Consider the following 22,149-nt stretch of genomic DNA (forward strand, 5'->3'; position numbering starts at 1 on the left):
CCAGTGTCCCACTGGATAAAGGGAATTTGTAACCCTTCTTCCTACAGTCCTGAAACTGTACTGTATTTCCTGTCTTTTCACTCTTCTGCATGATTTCAAAAGCCTGTCTTAGTTTCCTGACCTGGGTTCTTGTACGTTGGAACATTGTATTACCAAATACTAGCTTTTGCGAATGTGAGGATGTGGTGGGGCATTGTGCCCGTTGAGGTCCAGTTCTACACTAGGCACCTCTCCAAGTCTCATTCACAACAATCCTGTGGGGTTTTATTCTCTCCTTTTAACAGATGAGAAAAAGGAAGTTCAGTAAGGTTGTTACTTTTCTGAGTAGTTAGCAGCTTGTTAGGTTGGGGCTCATTCTAAGGCCTGGGCTCTTCTGTGTTATTCTCCCTTCCAGGAAATGAGCACAGCCTTAGAGCACTTTTGTATTTAGCAGCAAATTAACATTATTGGTATGTGTCCATGCCCATGGCTTGGTCACTCTAGGCCAGGCCTAGGCTCAGGAAGCTCAGGCAGAGCTTAGATCTGTTACAGAATGACCACAAGGCCCTGGTGTAGGATGTAGCCTTCTCTTCCCCTGCCTTGGTACAGGAGGAGGGCTTCTGAGACTAGTGTGCATATATGCATATCAGCTTCCCTTTCTCTCTGTGTGTCATCCTCTTGTTCACCTTTGCTCATGCTGTTCCCTGCAACCTCCTTCTTTGCCTTAAATGCCTATTCTTCAGGTTTCCACTTTAGTGTTACCTGCCCATTTCCTGACCCTCCATTCTCTCCTTCATTTAATCACTTCCTTCCCAATGCTTCTGAAGGCTATTTAGTGCAAATACAAAGATTGACCTGCCACCTGGTAGTTTATAAAAGCTTTTCACAACAATGATTTTATTTGGTTCTCACAAGAACACTGTACATTAATAACTCAGATTTATTGAATATGAAGCATTTTATTTATTTAAATCCTCAAAATAATTTTACTTCGCAGATGAGGAAGCTAAGGCACACAGTGAGTAACTGGCAGAGAGCTAGATTCTGCAATCTGATTCCTGGTACCTACTTATCTACTAGGGTTTCCTTATGATCTCTGTTGTACAGTTAGAAACTGGGGGGGGGAGAGGGGTTCTTACTACCCCCTGCCATCTCTGGTGAGCACCTGACCACTGAGAGGCAGAGGTCAGGCCTGAGAGCCAGCAAAGGCCCAGAGGGGTCTATTTAAATTTTTAGTGTATCATTCAAGTATGGAAAGACCAGTATTCTCTAAAGCAAACCCCAGTGATTATCTAGCCAGGGTAGGGAATAATGAAAGTAGCAGGAGGTGGCAAGGTCAGCACCTTAGTGCCAGGCACCATGTCAGTCATTTTATGAACATTATTGTCCTTGTGAGGAAACAAGTCTGGAGATGTGAAATAATGAGGGCAGTCATGCTGCAAGTTTTCCTCTGGATCCTGCACTTGAAGGTGTGCATCTCCCGTGCTTGAGGTTCAATGGGAGTTACTCGCCTACAAATCTCGGGGGTCGCTTCTCTCTGAAGGCTGCCATGCCCTCTAGCCGGTCCCGGGTAGGGATGTTCTGAAACAACAGTAGGATATTAGATTGTTGGGGTGCAAGGCCAGAGGCCAATAAAGACTTTCTCACATTTGTCCAGTTCATGACAAGGCTAGGGAACAAGTCTTTCTATTGTTTGCAGACTCTGGTGTGGGGCCATACAAAGGTATGGGCCTCAGTGGCTCCTTAGTCTCCTGAAGAAGGCAGGCCACCTCTTTAGAATCTGGCCTGTCATTAGCTTTTATTGGCACACTGCTTCATGCCTCCAAAGAACTGAGTCTCCTGCAGCAGTCTGATACACGGCTTCGCAGTAAGAAACTGGCCTTGAATCCTGGTGTGTAGCTCACTCACACCAGGCCCTGCAAGTCCCAGGACCCCCTGTGTAGGAGTAGTTTTGGTATTTATTGGCCTGGAGGTTACTAATTTTTGACTCACCCAGGAGTCTGGGTTAAATAGGTCAGCCCCAGGTTTATCATCCCACCATGAAACACAGCCTGCAGACTATAATAACCAAGGGCTCAACATCCCAACTCTCGCCTGTCCTCTACAGTCGCCACTGGTACAGGGACAGTAGGAGCCATTCTCCTCTGTGTTCTGTGATTCTCTGGGAACTAAGTGGGGACAGGAAGTAACACCATCAGGTGGCTGAGGAAACAGTCACAGAGAGAAGCAATGTGGTTCCTCTGGGATCACCCCAGGCTAATTGTGAGGAGCAGGTGGTATAGAGTGAGGGAGGAACCTACTACATTGGTCATGTATTGCACAAGGGCCCCCACTCTGGCCCAGCCTCTGCTTACAGGCATGCATGGACTTTTGGGGCAGCAGCCACGTACCTGGGCATAGCATATCCCTTCAATGGCCATCCCTGATGCAATGTCCACCTGTGAGAAAGAAGTACCTGGGTCAGCCTGACCTTGTCCACCTCCATCTGCACTGGGAGCCTGCCCGCCCTGCTGCCTATACTATTCTCAACTAGTTCACGGCTTCCTCCAGCAAAGAATTCCTGAGGCTTACTGTATGGCAGTCATGAAGAGAGATGATTATGATAAATTCCCTACCTGGAGAGGGAACACTTCATAACTGACAAAACAGTGCTGGGGCAAATGGGGACTGTGAGAACAATGGGGAGGGTTGTACACAGCCTGTAGAGCTGAGGAGGGTGTGCATGAGCTGTGCTTGCACAGAGGGTGTTCTCCTTCCCATGGGCTGCTTTACCATGCCTCCTGTCACCCCCATTAGTGAACTTTGCAGGCTTTCCACTGCCCTTAGGAATACGGTCCTGGGCTTTCACAACCTGGTCCCTGGCAACTTTCCAGCCTCTAGTGCTTATTATTACTACCACTTAAGCACTGCTCTAAGAGAAGTACTGCATGTGTGTAATCTTTACAGCAAGGATTATCATCCCTACTATGCAGTTGGGAAATCTGAAGTATAGAAAGTTGGAGGAATTTACGTAAGGTCACAGCAGTATGTGGAAAAGCAGGTCTTTGAACTGAGACAGCCCAGCACCAGAGCCCATGCCCCTAACTTCCGTGGTTTGTTGTCTCATCCCTTACTCCCATTCAGTCGAGTTGCTTATTTACACACCTCTGTGCTTTTGCTCATATTTGCCCCCCCTTTTTTTTTGAATTCTCATGCTTTCCAAGGCCCAGCTCTAGAAAATATTCTCTCAGCACTACCCAATGGGACAGTGCAGCTTTAACCTCTCCAGGGCATCTATCTGCTTGGTACCCTTAACCTTTTATTAGTGATCTAGGCCTGTATTTGCTCTGCTCCCCAACTTAGGGGGCAGTGACCATATTTGACTTATCTCTGTCCCAGTTCCCAGCTCAGCTCTAGGTTTAGTGTGTGTTGTGTGATTAAGTTGATGTCTAGGGATGATTAGCTGCACTCAAGACTCCACCCTGAGCCCTCTCCTTGAGGCCACATTACTGATGACCAGTGCAAACCCAAGAACTTGGACTGGAACCCACACTGACCTGGTTCATATTACTTGCTCTGTGACCCTGGGCGAGCCATTTACCCTTTCTGAACCTCAATCTCCTCTCCAAGGGATAAAGATGGGGATAAAATGAACCCGGAATATCTCCTGGCCAAACGCTTACCCATTTTGTGGATGGGTAAACTAGGGCACAAAAAGAGGTCAGACTGTTACAAGATCCAGTTCCTGCGTTCTTTCCAGCTGTGCTGTCAGAGTGCCGTGAAAGCACTGCCTCCCAGCCACCCCACTGACTTTAGTCCTGACCAGAGAGAGCCTTCTCACCTCCATTCCTCGATCAATGGCTACTTTCCCCAGCCGCACAGCAATGGGGGCCTAAGGGAAAGAAAGAGCTTGGTTGAGGGAGATCAATCCTGACGGGGTTAAAATAAAGGCATATAGCTCCATGGTGAGGGAAGAGTTGTGAACAGGGAAGCAGAGTGCTAGCTATTCTCAGGGTTATGCTCCGTCAGTGTTAGCACCTATTGGTTCTCTGTTGATGTTCCTTTTCTATTATAAAGGAAACCTGGCTAATCCCTGACCTGCCCAATCCTGACCATTGGGTTATTGTCATTTCATTCCTATGAATACTACAATTTATGAAGTGCTTTCCTGCCCACAGACTTGTCTAATGGTATTACCTACCCTTCCAGGATGGTGCCATCTTTAATTGAGGCTCAGGGAGGAATCACTTGGCTGCATTTGTCCAGTGAACCAGTGGTGAAGCTTGGATTTGGTTCCATCACCTTTCCCACTACCTCTCCCTTCCTCTACCCTTCTCATCTCAGCAAATGCAAGCCTCCACTGCAAGCCCCTTTCACCTCAGACTAGGTAAATAGTAAAAATGTTGGTAATGCTCACTATTGCTAAGATTAGCAAGCAGGTATTTGCATACATTATTGATAGAGTAAATTGGTACAGTGCTTTGGGAAAGCAATTTGGCAAGAAGTAACAAGTGTTAGATGCACATGTTCTTTGGTGTTGCAATTCCATGTAGGAATCTATCCTACAGAGACACAACTACAAGTACACGGAGATGTACAAAATTATTCACTCCAGCTATTTTGCAGTAGCAAAAAGATGTGAGCAACAGAAATGTTCATCATTAGAGTACTAGTTAAATAATAGCACATCCAGACCATGAATGAAAAAGTGCAGTTGTTGAGAAAAATGAGATCGATAAATACAGTGGTGGGAAAAGTAGGTTAATAATGATAAATAATACAATAATTAATAAATACTAATGCAAGAATAAACTTTTGCATACTCACAACTGTAAACCTACTTTTGCCTACCCCTGTGTACTGAAATGGGAAACTCCAAGAAATAGGTTAAAAACAAGGTGCATACTAGTATATATATTACTACATTTGTTGTAGTAAAAGGTATTGATATAATGTGACTTTGGGGAGAAGGGTCAGGAGAATGGAGAACTTTTGTTTTATACCTTTCCATACAGTTTAAATTCTTTATATATATTTTAATTTCATGTTTTTAAAATGTCTCTTAGAACTGGATTAGCCTCTAAAGGTATGTTCCTTGTCCCTAATCCATCCTTAACAGGAATTTAGAGTTATTTACACATATATGTATAACATTCTTACATATGCAATGAAAATTTCTGGAAGAGTATGCTTACTGTTAATAGTGGTCATCTCTGGAAAAAGGGATTGGAGCTTTGAGAGCTGTTTGGGTGACAGCTGGCCTGGTCTGCCCGTTACTGAAGGGTCATCAGGATATAGGACTTTTATTTTAACTGTGTTGGCCCCAGGTAAACAGGGTCACCCAGGTAACCTTACTTTTCATTTTTACCTATGCCCTTATTTCTGTGTTCTTTTTGATGTTCTTGTCATGAGTATATATTATTCTTACTTAGGTAACTAATAAACTGATGTCTCATTAAAGAAAATTTAAAACTACACAGATACATATATATATAAAAAAACCTATACAGATAGAGTTTTAACATACTGTACAGGGGTGGGCAAAAGTAGGTTAAATTACCAACCATCTTTACCTAAAAAGATAAATCATAAGTAAGGATGAAATAACATGACAAGACAATACAAATAATACAATAATAAATAGTACAAGAATAAATTGTTTAGTGTACTCACAACTATAAGCCTTCTTTTGCTTACCACTGTAGGTATGTTAGCATACATATTTATGTTAGTATAGAGACATGTGAGAATTATTAGAAATCTAATAATTTCACGTTATTTGGAAATGAGAACAGTGAGTCACACTGTGACCATAGTATGTTCAAGTGGAAAACATAGCCAAATTCATATTTAAAGCATAATGTGTATTTACTATTTTGGGGAAAAATCTGAGTGTTAAGTTACAGGCCTTGCATTTATTAAAAATCTTGTTTTGGGCCCGAATTTTGAACCATTTGACTCCCTAGTCTTGGTGGTTTGTCCACTAGAAGGTAGCCATCTACATATCATCCCTGGCATTCACCCGATCCAGGAATTGGCTGGAAGTTGAAGTTTTACTTTTTAGGTTGCATCAGATATTCCGGCATTGGGATTAGTGATTGTAGTACTAGTTTTTGGTATGCTGGTGTTTTGGAATGCAAAGCTACTTTTATGTACTAAAATACTACTACTTACATTAGTGCAATACCATTATTTCAGTATATTAAAAAATCTGAAATCAGAATCATCTTGAGATCAAGCTCAAAGACACAGTTATACAGTTTATGCAGAAAGACACAACCCTGCAGAAGTCTTGCTAGATAGGCCCCCTCTGTGAAAGTGCAGTCAGCCACTACCTGGGTCATGCAGTTTTGTATTAGTTCAGATACTTATTGACCAAGTGTAATAGAAACCTGACAGCCCAGCCAGGCGTGGCTCAGCGGTTGAGCAGTGACCTATGATCCAGGAGATCAAGGTTCTCTTCCCGGTCAGGGCACATGCCAGGGCTGTGGGCTCAATCTCCAGTTGGGGGAGAGCAGGAGGCAGCCGATCAGTGACTCATCATTGATGTTTCTATATCTCTCTCCCTCTCCTTTCCTCTTTCTGAAATCAATAAAGATATTAAAAAAAAACACACAACCTGACAGCATTAAAATTGTCCTGTAACACTATCAGACTCTCCATTTATATGTGATGAAACTAAAAAAAAAAAACACGTGCTTTCATTTAAACCAAACTCACTGTCAGTTTTGAAAAGTTACAGTCCCTGCCCTCAAGGAAGACCTCAAAGTTATAAAAAAAGGTAGGATTAATTCAAATAGTTTTATCTGTTAATATTAAAATGATGTGTAGATAACATTTTTATAGACTTTGTTTTGTAACATGTTTGTAAATTTTTATTTTTGACATGCATTAGTTTCACAGTTCTAGAAATTCTGTACATATTGTGTACTCTTTAGAATAAAATACTAATTTTTATATTGTATGTAGTTTTTGTATTACGTAAAATACAGAAATACCAGTATTGTCTCTCCAGTATTAATTGCAGTCACTTTTTGTGACCTTCATGAGCAAGCCACTTAACCTTTTTTGCTCTATCATAAATACAATGAGGGTGATCAATGCAGCTGGATTGTTCTAATAACTGAGACCCTATTAAAAGTACCTCGGATTGTGTCTGATGACTGGGAGATACTCCATATGGGCTAAGTCAATATTTATTATAAGTTAGCTCCATTTCAGCTGCTTTCATATCTTTATGGAAACTTGAGACCTACCTCCTGGTCCTGTCAGGGTCATGAGAAGCCAGTAGAGGCTCTCATGTCCTTGGAGACCCCAACAGTCAGATCCATGGCGTCCTGCTGAAGGATTTGGGCCTGGCAGCTGGTGGTATTATACTTGGGCAGGGCCTAAACCCATTCCCTGGTTCTCTAAACCTTCTGTGAAATTATGCTCAGAGGCTATTTGAGGATTTAAAAAAATTAATAGGTCTTAACACATGTAATTTCTGCACCATGCAGTGTGGTCAGAAAGATGGGCTTGTAGTTCCCTACTTTGCTTTTTCAGTTTTGGGGTCATGTACTGTTCAGTGTAGTAGTCACATGTGGCTATTAGCATTTGAAATGTGGGAAGTGTAACAGAAACTAAATTTTTAAATTTAAATCTATGTGGCTAGAGGCTGCCTTAGTGGACAGCACAAGTATAGAACATTTCCGTCATCTCGGAAAGTTCTCTTGGACAGTTTTATTCTGAAGATTTTCAAGCCCATTTGATTCCAGTCTCTCAGAATTCAATTTTCATTTTAACTTAAAATTTGATTTAATTTTGTTCACTGGATGGCTAAATGGATGCAAAACTCCAAAGATGGTAAATGGATCTTGCATGACAGTATGGGATACCCTGGCCTCTCAACGTGTGTCCCCCCATGGCACAGGCCCACCCTCCTGTGCTGGGCTGCCACCGCACCTGGGGCAGGATCTCCTGGGCCAGTTCTCGTGCGCGGTGGTAGGCAGCATTGCCCTCCTCATTCTGGGCCACAGCATGATTCACCAGCCCCAGGGCCTGGGCCTGCGCCCCACTCAGTCGTCGGCCTGTGAAGATGAGCTCCTTCGCCAGGGCCACCCCCAGGCATCGAGGCAGCCTCTGAGTCCCTCCTGCCAGGATGGAATGGGGGTGGTAAGTCAGTATGGGAAGTGGGAGCACAGAGAAGGCCCAGGCTGGGAGTCAGCCAAGACAACTTCTCAGAAGCAGATTCTGAGTTAGAAGGGCAGAGCCTAGGAAACGGGAAAGAGGAAAGCAGGAAAGTACTCTGGATAAAGGAATTGGGCAGGTAGACGAGGGTAGGTGCTGTGGGAGATGTTACCTGCTCCTGGAAGGAGCCCTCGGGTGGTCTCGATCAATCCCATGACAGCCGAGGAAGCTGCATAAACAGAGTGAAGCCCCCACCCTCTCCTCAAGTGCCAGTCCTTGGGGAGAAGTGACACCCACCTCTAAGATCTTCTCCATTCAGCCAGCCACTTCCATCATGCTCTGGCCAGAGCCAGACCTCTCGACTCTGCCTTCCGAAGAGCCCTGGCCTAGAGGTCAGGAGGCGCAGGCTCTCATTCTACCATCCCCACTGGGTTCAGGGGTGGGGCTGTGCATCACCAGGCAAGTCTCTTACACTTTCTGAGCCTCATAGGTGGAAAAAAGATGATTATCCCTCTTCTGCCTGCTTCAAAGAGCTGCTAAGGATCAAATGAGATAATGGTGCTTGGAACAAGGAAGGGGCTCCTGGAAGGTGCCCAATACCTATTTGTGGGTTAATGGATTCTCTATCTCATGCACCCTTAGCTCTGGTCTGGCCTAGAATGTGAATGACTCCTGCTCCCATCACAGTTACTCCTCCCAACTTTTTATCAGCCTGAAATTTCCTTGTGTTCAGTCCACATCCTTCTGAGTTCTGCTTCCTCTGAGAAGCCCTTCGTGAGTGTTCCATCCCACAGGCTTCTCTCCTAAATTCCCTCTGACCATCTAAACCATGCAGTGTGGGCAGGAGGGAACAGACTATCACTCCTGCCTATGGGGTTTTACACTCACTCTCTCCTATTGCCAAAACCCTTCAAATTAGTTGCCTTAAACGTGGACAAGGTTAGAAGCAGAGTTGACGCTATGACCTAACCAGGTATTTTGATGCCTTTTCTTTGACATGCATCGTGTAGGTATAAGCTACCTGTATGGCTGGAGTTACACATTTTTAAATGTTCTGGGGTGGCAGGAGAAAGCATTGAGGGAAGATGTAGCACCATGATGGCACTGACACTTTTTGTCTCCAGAAGGGCACCTAACCAAGTCTGTAAGGTTAAAATGTAATCAGATTTTTTCATCCCCTCCCTCCACTCTTCAGCTCTCAGTTGCTCTGAACAATGACCTGGAGGGCAATGTTCCTGTTCAGGCATGTTTGTGTCTAGCTGGGCTGGTGATAAAGTGTCCCCATGGCTCACCTTTGTTTAAAACATGCTAAGTAAAGCTGACTTGGACAGAACTGGAAGGTTAAACAACTAATATTGTCCTCCTCTGCCTTCCCTCTCTGCTCTTTTCCCTGTCCTGTCAGCAATTGCTCTGCGATCAGTAGATGCACTCTGGAGATGAGGGAAGCTGGTGCTGAGAGGGGACTAGTTCTACAGCAGTCAGGAGTTGGGCCAGTAGGGGAACCGGCTTCCCCAATCTGTCCTCCACCTTGCCTTTAGATCTGCAGTTGATTGGAAAGCCAAAAGCAGTGGCTGACTTTACAGAATCCCAACTTACCCTGTTTCACTCACTCTTTCCTCCCCACCCTATCCCACCTCTCCCCCTGCCCAGTACCTGCCACTCGGAGGTCACAGGCCAGGGCAAGTTCCAGGCCTCCACCCAAGGCATACCCGTCCATAGCTGCAATGGTGGGTGCAGGGAAGGCTGCTGTAGAGATGAAGAAGGGCTCAGGTTGAGAGGCTATGGCAGGACCAGAACAGGGACTCAAGGCTGGAGAGGGGCGAGCGGTTGGGACAGAGGACCTCACTGATCTAAGACTCGGAAGCCTCATCTGGTGCCTCAGCCAGGTTATTTTAGAAGTTGCTTTTCCAACCGGGAAATTTGTGGGACCAGCTCAGGAACCAGAGTGGGGAGAAGAGCTGGATGATCCCTGCTCAGGCCCCCTCTCCTGCTGACCACTCTGGGGCTGGCCATTCTGCTCTCCCTTCTTGTTCTGTGTGGTAAGCCCTGTGCTGGGTGCTGGGAACACAGAATTGAATCAGACATGGGGAAGACAGACCCAGATGATCAGTACTTTATTAAAGGAAGCTTGGAGGATTGGTCAGGGAAGCTTTCCTGGAGGAGGAGCTACTGGTGTTCTTAAAAATGAGTAAACAGTTTAGGTGGCCAAGAAGGGCTATTCCAGACAAAAGGAACAACAGTTGCCAAAGCCTGAAAGCATGTTTGGTGAAACTGTGGAATAGCCAGGCTTGAAACCCCGAGGTGATGGGGTGGGAGGAGGGGGTCAAAAGCAGCAGGGCACAAAGTCTGAGCCCCCTGTGAAGGAAATGCCCTCTAAACCCCCTTGTCGTCATCCTCCTGGTAGAATTCCTTGTCCCCACCCTCCCTGGGAGAGTCATTTGTCTTTCCACAGAGCTCACAATAGAAACTGTCCTCTCTTTAGAGGATGGTGGGTGGGTGGGTGTGTGTGGCTGGGATCACCAGGGCCCCTGAATGCCCTCCTCCACCCCATTCCATTCCAGGACCCTCACCAATCTCATTCATCAGGCCTCGGAGCCGCTGGACACAGACCCCCACCTCTGCATCATTCATCTGCTCCCGCTCCTTCAGGTCTGCACCTGCAAATGAGGGCTTGGTGACAGTCCTTGGGAAATAACCCATTACTGAGTCTTGGCTGTTACAGGATCCAGCAAAGGAGACTTGAGGAGAAGCAGCCAGAGAGGAAGGAGAAACACCAGGAAGCACTGGTCAAGGAAGCCATGGAGGAAAAGGGGGAGGAGGTCATAAAGGAGAGGTGCCACAACAGAAAGAAAAATTGGACTTCAACTTTTGTGCATCAAAGGACACTATGAAGGAGTGAAAAGACGGCCCACAGAATGGAAGAAAATATTGGCAAATCACGTATCTGACAAGTGATTAATATCTAGGATATATAAAGACCTCCTACAACTCAACAACAAAAACCCCACATAGGACAAAGACTTTCACAGACTTCTCCAAAGAAGATGTACAGATGGCCAATAAGCACATGAAAAGATGCTTTAACATCAGTAGTCATTAGGGAAATGCAAACCAAAACCACAATGAGTTCCATACCCATTAGGATTGCTATTATAAACAACAGAAAATAAGTGTGGATGTGGAGAACCCTGATGCATTGCTGGTGGGATTGTAAAAAATGAATCTGCTGTGGAAAACATTTTGGTGATTTCTCAAAAAAGTTAAATGTAAAATGCCTATGATCTAGTAATTCCACTCCTAAGGATATAGCAGCATTATTCACAATAGCCAAAAGGTGGAAACAATCCAGTGTCCACCAACAGAGGGATGGATTAAAAAAATGTGTGTGTACTCAATGGAATATTATTCAACCATAAAAAGTGATGGCATTCTGATTCATGCTGCAACATGGATGAATCTTGAGGACATTGTGCTAAGTAAAATAAGCCATGCACAAAAGGACAAATGTGTGATTCCACTTGTATGAGGTACCTAGAAGTCAGCAGGTTCCTCTGTCACAGAAACTTACCACCTAAACCTAGAGGCTTGATGACACTCATGTTCTGTCCCTTTTGGCAATTTCATAGAAATAGAAGGTGGCCTGGCCGGGTGTGGCTCAGCGGTTGAGCACTGACCTAGGATCCAGGAGATCATAGTTTGATTCCCAGTCAGAGCATATGCCTGGGTTTCCGGCTCAATCCCCAGTAGGGAGTGTGCAGCCAATCAATGACTCTCTAATCACTGATGTTTCTATCTCTCTCTCTCTGTCCCTTTCTCTCTCTGAAATCAATAAAGATAAATATAAAAAAAGATAGAAGGTAGACCAGAGGTTACCATGGCTGGGGATGGGGAGGGATTGCTTAATGGGCACTGAGTTTTTCTTGTGATGAAAAATTTCTGGAAATGAACAGTGGCGATAGTTGCACAACCTTGTGATTAATGCCACTGAAGTTTACACCTAAAAATAGTTAAAATGTAAATTTTGTATACTGCATATATTCACCACAATTTTAAAATTATACAACATAATAAAATTTTATTGATTTCCCCCCCCCCCAGTTTTATTGTGAAATAACTGACATGCATCACTATGTAATTGATTGTATTTTAAAAGGAGGGAAGGGTTGCCCAGCCAGCATGGCTCAGTGGTTGAGCGTCGACCTATGAACCAGGAGATCATGGATCAATTCCTGGTCAGGGCACATACCCAGGTTTCGGGCTTGATCCCCAGTGTGGGGAGAGGGTGCAGGAGGCAACTGATCAATGACTCATCATTGATGTTTCTATTTCTCTCTCCTCCTCCCTCTCTCTGAAATCAATTTTTAAAAAAAAAGAGAGAGGGGCGAGTGGGGTCCAAGGAGGCTGAGGGGGTCAAGTAAGATGAGAGAACTGAGAAGCAAAGGTAGGACACAGTGGCATGGAGGTGGGCAAGGACATTGGTGAGAGTAGTGACTCTGGTGAAGTCATCGAAGGCCAGATGGCAGGAGGCTGAGGCGGGAGGGTGAATATAGTCTCCTCAAGTCCTAGACTATATGAAGTTAAAGCTAGGAGAGCCCTTGGAAATCTTTGATTAGCTCCAGCCCCTCTATGACAGATGGCGCAACTGAGGCCCCGGGAGGGACAGGGACTAGCCAAGGATTTCAGAGCCAATTGGGGTCAGAACCAGACCTCTGGTAGCCTGTCTACTTCCCTGTGCTAATCTGGGATAGTGAGGAGTGGCGCTAACAGGGGCATGAAGTGACCTTGATAGAGGTATCCCAGAGATGGAGATAAAGAGGCCAGGGTAGGATGAGGACCTCAGCCAAGGCTGCTGGGTCAGGCAGACTGGTCTGCATACTTCTCCTGCCGGGGGAGACTCCAAGCTGGACACCAAGATGCCAATGGCTCAGATCTAGGGACTGAGCCCCATACCCTTGAAAACTCCTGAAAATCATATTCTTCCCATCCTACCCCTCCACAACCACTTCCCACCTCCCCGGTGACCCCCATTACCCTGTCCCCACCCATCCCAGTGTTGGTTCTTAGCTCAGCTCTCATTGACTTGCTTCTTGTGGGCCTGGGATGTGGTATTTCTTTGAAACAAGTTCATGGTACTTGCCTTGTGAGGACCAAATGGTGCACGGATATTGGAAAGCTTTGGTGACAGGGACTGGGCAACGGGGCACAGAGTCCCATCTTGGCCACTGACCTTGTGAACGTCTTTGACTTAGTTTCCTCATTTCCTCAGTGAAGGGTCAGAATACAGCATGGTGTAGCCGAAAGAATAAGGATTTGGGGGTCAGAGAGGCCAAATTCAAACTGAATTCTATTCTACCTCTTTCTAGCTATGTAACCCTAGGCAAGGAATTTTACCTCTGAGTCTTTAGTTCACATCTGTAAAATGGGAATAATAAGTCCTATGTTAGAGATGACTCAAGCCCCCCCACCAACCCCTGCATGCTGGTGGGAGCCCTGCTGAGCCCCGGGGTGGGGGGAGGGAAGGAAAGAAACCCACCTGCACAGAACACACCCTTCACTCCACTTCTGAAGAGCAGGACACGCACTTGCCGCTCGTCCCGCAGCTGGGCCAGAGCTTCCAGCAGCTGCAGAGGAGACCCCATCAGATATTTCCCAGCCCAGCCCCAACCCACCCTGGGGTCTGCCCTTGCTCACCTGGCTGACAAAGACGTTTCCCAGGGCATTGCGGGCATGCGGTCTGTTCATCAGAATCTCAGTGATTCCTGCAGGGGACAGGGCAACCTTGGGTGAGTCAGCTGGCCTGCTCACTCCTGCGCCCGGACTGGGAAGCCTCTACCCTTGAGCAGCAACGTGACTTGGGAGAGTCACACATGCCCAGGCTTCAGTTTTCCTGAGTATAAAACAATAACCCTTGCCCTTTCTGCCTTACAGAAGTGGAAGGGCTTGTGAACTGTGGAGAATATGGGGAGAGGGACAAGAATGACCACCGCAGTGGTTCCTGTCTGCGTCTGCCATTGTTGTTCTCTCTCTACGTAATTCTTTTCTTCACAGCCAGACTTCTTCCTTTAGAGTTTAATAAGTTACAATAAACAAATGCCCTTGTAACCGCCACCCAGAAAGCCCCTCCATGCTCTGACTCAATCAGCTCCCTCCTCAGCCTCAAAAGAAACAACTCTTTTTTTTAAAAAAAATATGTCTTTATTGATTTCAGAGAGAGGAAGGGAGAGGGAGAGAGATAGAAACATCAATGATGTGCCCGGCCGGGTGTGGCTCAGCAGCTCAGCATCGACCTAGGATTCAGGCGATCGGGGTTCGATTCCCGGTCAGGGCACATGCCCGGGTTGTGGGCTCGATCAGTGACTCTCTCCTCATTGATGTTTCTATCTCTCTCTCCTTCTCCTTTCCTCTCTCTGAAATCAATAAAGATATATTAAAAAAAGAAAAAAAAAAAAAGAAACATCAATGATGAGAGTCATTGATTGGCTACCTCCTGCACGCCCCTGACTGAGGATCGAGCCTGCAACCCTGACTGGGAATCGAACCTCGATCTCCTGGGTCGATGCTCAACCGCTGAGCCATGCCCGGTCAGGGCACATGCCCGGGTTGCAGGCTCCATCCCCAGTGGGCGGCGTTCAAGAGGCTGCAGATCAATGACTTCCTCTCATCATTGATGTTTCTGTCTGTCTCTCTCCCTCTTCCTTCCTCTCTCTGAAATCAATAAAGATATATTTTAAAAAAATGTTCTCAGAACAAGGGAAAAAAGTATGTAACTATGTGGTGTTTACTAGACTTATTGTGGTGATTACTTCACAGTGTAACAAATACTGAGTCATTTTGGTGTACACTTGAAACTAATATAATGTTATATGTCAATTATACCTCAATTTTTTAAAAAAGCCCAACTCTTATGAAGGTAGCCCCACTAAAGAAGATATACAAATGGCCAATAAGCACATGAAAAGATGTTTAATTTTATTAGTATCAAATAAATGAGAGCCTTTTAAAAAGCATAATGAGATATGACTACACACCTAGTACAACGGCTAAAACTAAAAAAATCTGAAAATAAAAACCAAGTGTTGGTGATGGAAAAAGAAACCCTATATATCTATTGAACAATTGTAATATATAAGAAACTGTGGGAGTTATAAGTTATGTAACAGTCCTTGCCCAAAAGGTGCTTATAACCTAATACAAGTAAATTAAAATATGAGGTCTTGAGTAAGGTAAGTACATAAAATACTTACAGGATTACAGATGGCAGTTCACAGATGGAAGTATTTGAACAAGGCGAGAATAAGTAATTTTCACTTGCAGATTGAGGTATGGTGGGAAAAGTACTGTAGGAAATGGACTACCCAGGTTTTGGTTTTTGTTTTTTAATCCTCACCTGAGGATATTTTCTCCATTGATTTTTATTTAGAGAGGCTGGAGTGGAGGGAGGAGGGGGAGACAGAGAGAAACATGGATGTGAGAGAGACACATCGATTGGCTGCCTCCCCCATGTGCCCTGACCTGGATCGGATTGAGCCTGCAACCAAGGTACTTGCCCTTGACAGGGAATCGAACCTGAGACCCTTTGGTCCAAGGGCCGACATTCTAACCACTGAGCAAAACCAGCCAGGGCTTGACTATCCAGTTTTTTAACGTCAGAGTTCCTAAAAGCTTAATCCAGAATCTCTCTATTCAATCATTTGTACAATTAAATAAGGTATTTAACACATGCTGGCCCTCACTGCAGCCACTAACCTGCTATGGGCTCTTTCCTCTATTATGTGAATCACCTATCTGGCCCTCTTGCCTTCAGTCTTGCTACCTGTCCCTTATCATTCCTTCATTTGGGTCACAGTCATTTTTCTAACCCAAATCTGACCATGTCCCTCCCTCTCTTCCCCTTTTCATCAAAATAAAATCCAATCTTTAATACCACCCACAGGACACCCCCAATCTGGCCCTTATACCCCATTTTAGCCTCAACTCAACTCCCCAGTCTGGGGCAGTTGTGGGGAAGAGACACCAGCTGTGGGTAGGGGCCATTTCCCCTCCTCTAAAATGTCAGATTGGGACTAGAGGAGTGTTTTCCAATCATTTAGCATTCAAAGGTCCCTCATTTTTTTGTCCCAGGGTCCTCAGTTTTGTCAGTGGAACAAGCAGTATTTATTAAGATGGCATTCTCAGTGTGAGTTGATTTGAGAATAGGGAAGGGCCAAAGAAAGTTTCAGGGCTCTCAAGGGTCAGGGTGTCCAACCTGAAGTTAGAAAATTGTGGTCCTGAGCAGAGAACTCTAACACTCAGGCTAAGTGGACTGACAGCCTCCTCAGAAATTTTCAAAGAGCTCACTGAGCCCAGCAGATCTGGAGGTGCCACAGAGGAATTCAGGTGTCCCCATGGTTCTCTCCAGCTCTGGTGCTTCAGAAGAGAAAATGTTGCAACTTTGGGGAAGAGAAACTGTGGTGAGTATCAGAGGAGTTGAGGAACACAGTCTAGGTCTAAGGTCATTGTGGCAGACAGACCCAAGAGTGGTTGGCCTGCTCACATCCCCTTCCCCTGAGTGTGGGCAGGACTTGTGAATTGCTTCTAACCAACAGAATACAGCTAAGGTTGCTAAATGTCACTTTCAAGATTAGATTCAATTATATGGCAACGGTGATGAGACGTTACTTTTGTGGTTACGTTATAATATATATAAGACTCTGTTTTGCTAGTGCACACTAGAGAAACTAGTGGACCTATGGAGAGGGTCATGGGGCAAGGAAGTGTAGGCAGCCTCTAAGAGCTGAGATTGGCCTCCTGGCCAACAGTCAGCAAGAAAACAAGACTTTAGTCCTATAAACATAGGAGGTGAATTCTGTCAACAAGGTGAGGAGCTTGGAAGCAGATCTCTCCCCAATCAAGCCTATGATGAGACCATAACCCTGGCCAACTCCTGTACAGCAGCCTGGTAAGACCCCAAGGCAGAGAACCCAGCTAAGTTGTGCCTGGACTTCTGATCTACAGAAACAATGGAATAATAAATGTGTGTTATTATAAGCAACAAAGTTTGTGGCAATTTGTTCTGTGGCAATAGAAAACCAATACAATCATGATGTCCTGGGATTGACAGAAACTTTCTCCGTTTAGCTTTTCTGTTCTTCTGTTTAGCTTTTCTGTTCTTTCATTCCTTTCTCACTGGCTAACTCTCTCCCATCTTTCACCTTTATCTCCTCTTCCCATTTTTATATCCGTCTCTCAAAATACTAGCAGTCAAATCTAATTGTGCTTCACTCAAACCACAGCGCAGTCATACACCAGCTCCATGGCCTTAGGCACCTTACTTTACCTGTTTGGCCTTCAATTCCCTGATCTGTAAATAGAAGTAATATAAAGGTTGTTATGAGGATTAGAAGAAATAATGTACATAAATGATTAGCCAGAGTTTGTGGGTACAGTGAGCAGGAAAAAGACACAGATGCTGGGGAAAGTCTAGGGCCCCATACAAGGTATGAACTCCAAGCTGGGAGCTCTGAGGAGTCAGGCAGGATGTCTCTGGCTTTCATTCATTCATTTGACAACATTCAATTTGTATAGATGTTGGAGAAATAGAGAGGACTCTGCCATGGTCCCTGCCTTCTTAGTTGAGCCCCGATTCTGGGAACATTGCTATTTCTGGGTGCCAGCAGTGGAGATGGGTCTGCACTGTACGCTCCTTAGTGTTAACCAAACCCACCATGCCAATGGCTGATGATTTACTCAGCAACTGACCTAAGATCACTTCTGTCTGGATGGTTTGGATCATAGGCTTGGTGATATGGTAGGAGTCAACAAAAACCACTGGATGTAGTTAGTATAGAGACCAATTGGTTTAACAACTCATTGTATAGAAGGGGAAACTGAAGCCCAGAAAGAAGAGAATTTGCCTAAGTTAACATCTGGACCCAGCTAGCAGTACTTTCTCTTAACGAGCTAACAACCTGTGAGAGAGACAAGTCCAGACACATGGAAAGTAAAGGACATCGAGGGGTGGTAATTCCAGAAGTATTTACATAGGCAGAGACGAAAGGAGAGGACCCAAGTCAGGGGCATAGCTAGAATACAACACAGAGGTGGGACAGCTTAAAATGAACCCATGGGGTAGAAGAGGTAAGATGAAAAGGCCAAGTGTGGTGGAGAACCATGAACACACTGCTAAGTAAGGAGCTGGAATAGAGCCATAAAGAAGAGTGAAGAGTAGTTAACAGCCAATCCTATTTTCAAGGACAACAGGTAAAGTGTGACAATGCTCTGATGCCATCGGTCCAAGAAGGCAGAGCCATGGCTTCTACTATGAATATCAAATGTTCATTTTGTTGTTGGGTGGGGGGAGGTGGTGTTTCTCTTGTGTGACAGTCTCCTTCTCATGCCTCCTCCACTGCTTCTCTTTCTCTTTGTCCCTCAGGAAGAGAGGGCGAGAGAGAGAGAGAGAGAGAGGAGAGAGAGAAAGAAACATCCATGTGAGAGAGACATATTGATTGGTTGCCCGGAGGCCTGGGATTAAGCCTGCAACTGAGGTACTTGCCCTTGGCTGGAATCGAACCCAGGACCCTTCAGTCTGCAGGCCGACGCTCTAACCACTGAGCCAAATGGGCTAGGGCCCTCAGTGAGCTTCTAAATGCCCTCTGGTAGGGGCAGAGGCGTAATATGCTGATCCTTGTTATCTTTTTGGATAACAATTCTGCTATTTGCAAGATCTATGACCCCTGATAATATTTTTTACTGATGTACTATTCTGTGTTTTGTACAGAAGAGTCTGTGATTACCTAATAGTTGAGAACACAGATTTTGAAATCACCAGGTTCAAATTGCTTAACCTCTTTGTGCCTCTGTTTCTTTTTTAAAAAACATTTATTGATTTTGAGAGAGAGATTAACTGATTTGTAGTTCCACTTATTTATGCATTCATTGGCTGTTTCTTGGGATGGAACTGCAACCTTGGTGTATGGGGATGACGCTCTAACCAAGTGAGCTATCCAGCCAGGGCCTGTGCCTCTGTTTCTTAATCTGCAAAGTGGGGAGAATATAACTATATCAAGGCAAGCACTGTTGCTAGTTGGGCAGTGAACTAAGCATGAGAGTAAGGGGTATTCTCTAAGACCCAGCCATCCCACATGGCCAGAGAAGTTTTCACCAAGTGATGTAGTAGGGTGCTAGCAGCCCCTACGTGCCCATCATAAGTGGGAGATAGCCCTAGCCGCTTTGGCTCAGTGGGTCGACCCGCAGATGGAAGGGTCCCAGGTTCCATTCTCCCCAAGGGCATGTACCTCAGTGGCAAGCTTGATCCCTAGCCCCAGTCAGGGCGCATGTGAGAGGCAACCAATCAATGTGTCTCTCTCACATTGATTTGTTTTTTTCTCTCTCTCTCTGCAAAGCAATGGAAAAAGTATCCTCAGGTGAGGATTTAAAAAACCAACAAAAGTGGGAGATACCCACCAGGGAATAGTATGCCACAGCAGGGAGCAAGGAACTAGATTCATATAGCAAAGTGGCTCTTCGAAAGTTAGTATGGGGTGGAAGAGGAAATTAGAGTCCAATACCATCTGTGTAAATTAAAATTCTGACACAAACAATGCTACATCAAATACAAGGAAGGGGGATACGACTGGGGAGAAAGTAAAGAGAACGGCCTGCACCGGACCCTAAGGCACAGCAGACTCAGGAGTGTGGGTAACCACAAACAAAACAAAATGTCCAGCCGAAGGGGTTTTCTGCCAGAGACCAGCGAGCCTTCCCGGCCCACACGCGGGGAGGAGACGCGCCCTCCTTTTCCCTCACCCTCCTCCCTGGGTCGCAGCCCTGCGCGAACGGCCCGATTGGCTCGGCTGCCTCAGCCCCCACGGGACCTGGCCAGGGTCCTTGGCCTTGGAGGTCAATCGCGCCTTTAAAGCTCCGGGGTGGGTGCGGGTGCCTGGTCCTGCCCCTGAGCTGTTCTTCCCTTCCTCACAGCGCAGGCTAACGAACCGGGGACTGAGGAGGCCTGTACGGACACGGAGTCCCACTCCAGCTAGGGTGGGGCAGGCCAGGAAGGTGGTCACCCACTCTCGGGGTGCCTAGACCGGGATGCAGGGGATTTGGGACCAGATCCTGAAACGCCCTAGACGACCCTCCTTCCCCCTACTGGCCTGTTTTTCCATGTGCAGTGGACGCGCTGGCCGTCGCCTCGGCCGGGGCGGCAGCGCCAAGCAACCCCCTCCTCAGCTCAGCCCCGACTCCCTCCAGCTGCCTCCTGGGTGCTCCCCGGGACGGCGCACTCACCTTTGTCGGGACCCTCCAGCGCGCGCACTTGGATCTCGCGGTCCCGGGCCGCGCCGTCCGAGGCGCAGCTGCGGGCGGGAAGGGGCCTCCAGGGTCGCGCCAGGCGCAGGGCGCTGGTCAGGGCGCGCTGCATGTGGGCGCAGGCTGGGAAGGCGCCGCTCGGCCTGCCCACTCCTCCTCTCCCGCCGACAGCTCGCGGGTGGGCCGCGAGGCCTTCGCAAACTGCTCCACCTATGGGCCGACAGGCCTCGCTCCTCTCTTCGCCTCCTGGAGACCCGGAGACCTGGGTAGGGGGAAGCCCAGCTCCGCTGTGTGATTTGGGGCAAGACTGTCAACCTTTCTTAAGCGTCAGTGTTTTAACTTGTAAAGCGCAGATAATCATAGTGACTACTGGAAAAGATAAAGGCAGACGCCAGTTAAAGCACGGACAACAGATTTAAAACGGTAATATGCCTTTGCAAAAGGGAAACGTCCAGCCTGAAATGAACTCATTTGGGCCCAGGTGGGAGTGCGCAACCGGCTGGAGACCCAGTCCGCCTCAGCCGTTGGATAAAAAGCTTTTCAACCTGGTACCTGCCATTCGGGTTTAGGTTCTCAAGGAGTGTGGTCTTGAGCAGGGTCTGAGACTGAGAGAACAGGGATTGGCTAGAAACGGGTCTCACAAAAGGGTACCGAGGAAAATTTTTGGATTGTTGGAATTGTTCTGTCTCCTGTTAATGGTGGTAGTTTAGAAGAGTCAGTGCATATGTTTGCCACTCATGGGATCTTACACCAATAAAGGGTCAGGGTGGGGGGGATTTCACCACATCTATGTCTAAAACAAAGGAAAAACCAAAGTTCAGTCACTAGCTCTGTGACCTTTTAATCTCTCTGAAACTCATTCTCAGGTGGTGGTGTGTTAGGATTAAAGGAGGTGACAGAAACAAAGGCTTTATCCCCTAAATATATTATATATATTTGATGCATTTTATTTGCTGATTCTGAATTACAAATTTGTCTACTCACAAAAATTTATTTGTAACCCCAAAATCAGTACTAAAAGAGTTCTTGAGGTGGCAAAAATTTTGAGTGGTGCCTTGTGCCTGTTCCCAGCTGAGGTTGAACAAGACCATGCAGTACCTTCTTATTTCAGCTTTTATGCTGTAGACAAGTGTCCCTATCATGATCTATTTCGTGCCACATTTTTTGCTCTTTTGTTGGTGATTTCACGTTTAAAAATGGTCCCCAAGCCTGAAGTGCTATCTAGCATACCTAAGTGCAAGAAGGGTGTGATGTACCTTATGAAGAAAATAATGTGCTAGATTAACTTAGTTCAGACATGAGTAACAGTGCTATTGGCCTTGAGTCCAATGTTAATGAATCAACTATATATATGTATATATAGTCATATATGTACATATGTATATATTTTTTAAACCATCAACAAGAAGAAAGGGCAATCTACTGAGTGGGAGGAGATATTTGCAAATGATATATATAATAAAGGGCTAATATTCAAAATACAGGATGGGGCAAAAGTCGGTTTACAGTTGTTTGTAGGGAAAGTACAATAATTAATAAATAATAATACAAAAATAAACTCTGTTTCATGTACTCACAGCTGTAAACCTACTTTTGCCCCATCCTGTTATAAAGAACATACAACTCTGCATCAAACACCCCCACAATCCAATTTAAAAAATGGGCAAAGGACCTGAATAGACATTTCTCCAAAGAGGACATACATATGGCCAACATACACATGAAAAGATGCTCAAC

The 22,149-nt window shown here is 45.8% G+C and overlaps 1 protein-coding gene across 4 annotated transcripts; it reads right to left on the reverse strand.

Annotated features, from left to right (window-relative positions):
• Positions 1 to 901: 901 nt before the first annotated feature.
• Positions 902 to 20,832, reverse strand: ECHDC2 (enoyl-CoA hydratase domain containing 2). Of its 4 annotated transcripts, none has more exons than XM_081145710.1 (10): positions 20,392 to 20,832; positions 13,819 to 13,886; positions 13,661 to 13,748; positions 10,698 to 10,784; positions 9,781 to 9,873; positions 8,300 to 8,356; positions 7,903 to 8,090; positions 3,800 to 3,850; positions 2,370 to 2,417; positions 902 to 1,560 (listed from the first exon to the last, which is right to left on the reverse strand). In XM_081145710.1, the coding sequence occupies exons 1-10, from the start codon at positions 20,522 to 20,524 to the stop codon at positions 1,483 to 1,485; spliced, it is 891 nt and encodes a 296-aa protein (XP_081001836.1). In that variant the 5' UTR covers positions 20,525 to 20,832; the 3' UTR covers positions 902 to 1,482. The 4 variants fall into 4 exon arrangements, with proteins under 4 accessions (XP_081001836.1, XP_081001838.1, XP_081001837.1 ...); XM_081145712.1 differs by lacking the exon at positions 20,392 to 20,832 and adding an exon at positions 15,372 to 16,023; XM_081145711.1 differs by lacking the exon at positions 9,781 to 9,873 and having other exon boundaries at positions 20,392 to 20,673.
• Positions 20,833 to 22,149: the final 1,317 nt, after the last annotated feature.

The sequence above is a fragment of the Miniopterus schreibersii genome, assembly GCF_964146895.1.
Source record: "Miniopterus schreibersii genome assembly, chromosome: 8".
Classification (NCBI taxonomy): Eukaryota; Metazoa; Chordata; class Mammalia; order Chiroptera; family Miniopteridae; genus Miniopterus; species Miniopterus schreibersii.

Excerpts from the sequence above, each read along its gene's own strand:
- ECHDC2 (XM_081145710.1), bottom strand. The coding sequence starts at position 20,524 with ATGCAGCGCGCCCTGACCAGCGCCCTGCGCCTGGCGCGACCCTGGAGG. Across the intron at positions 10,785-13,660 it reads GAAGGGTGTGTTCTGTGCAG|GTGCAGACCTGAAGGAGCGG; the intron begins GTGGGTTTCTTT and ends CCTCATTTGCAG. Across the intron at positions 1,561-2,369 it reads AAGGGATATGCTATGCCCAG|AACATCCCTACCCGGGACCG; the intron begins GTACGTGGCTGC and ends CTGTTGTTTCAG.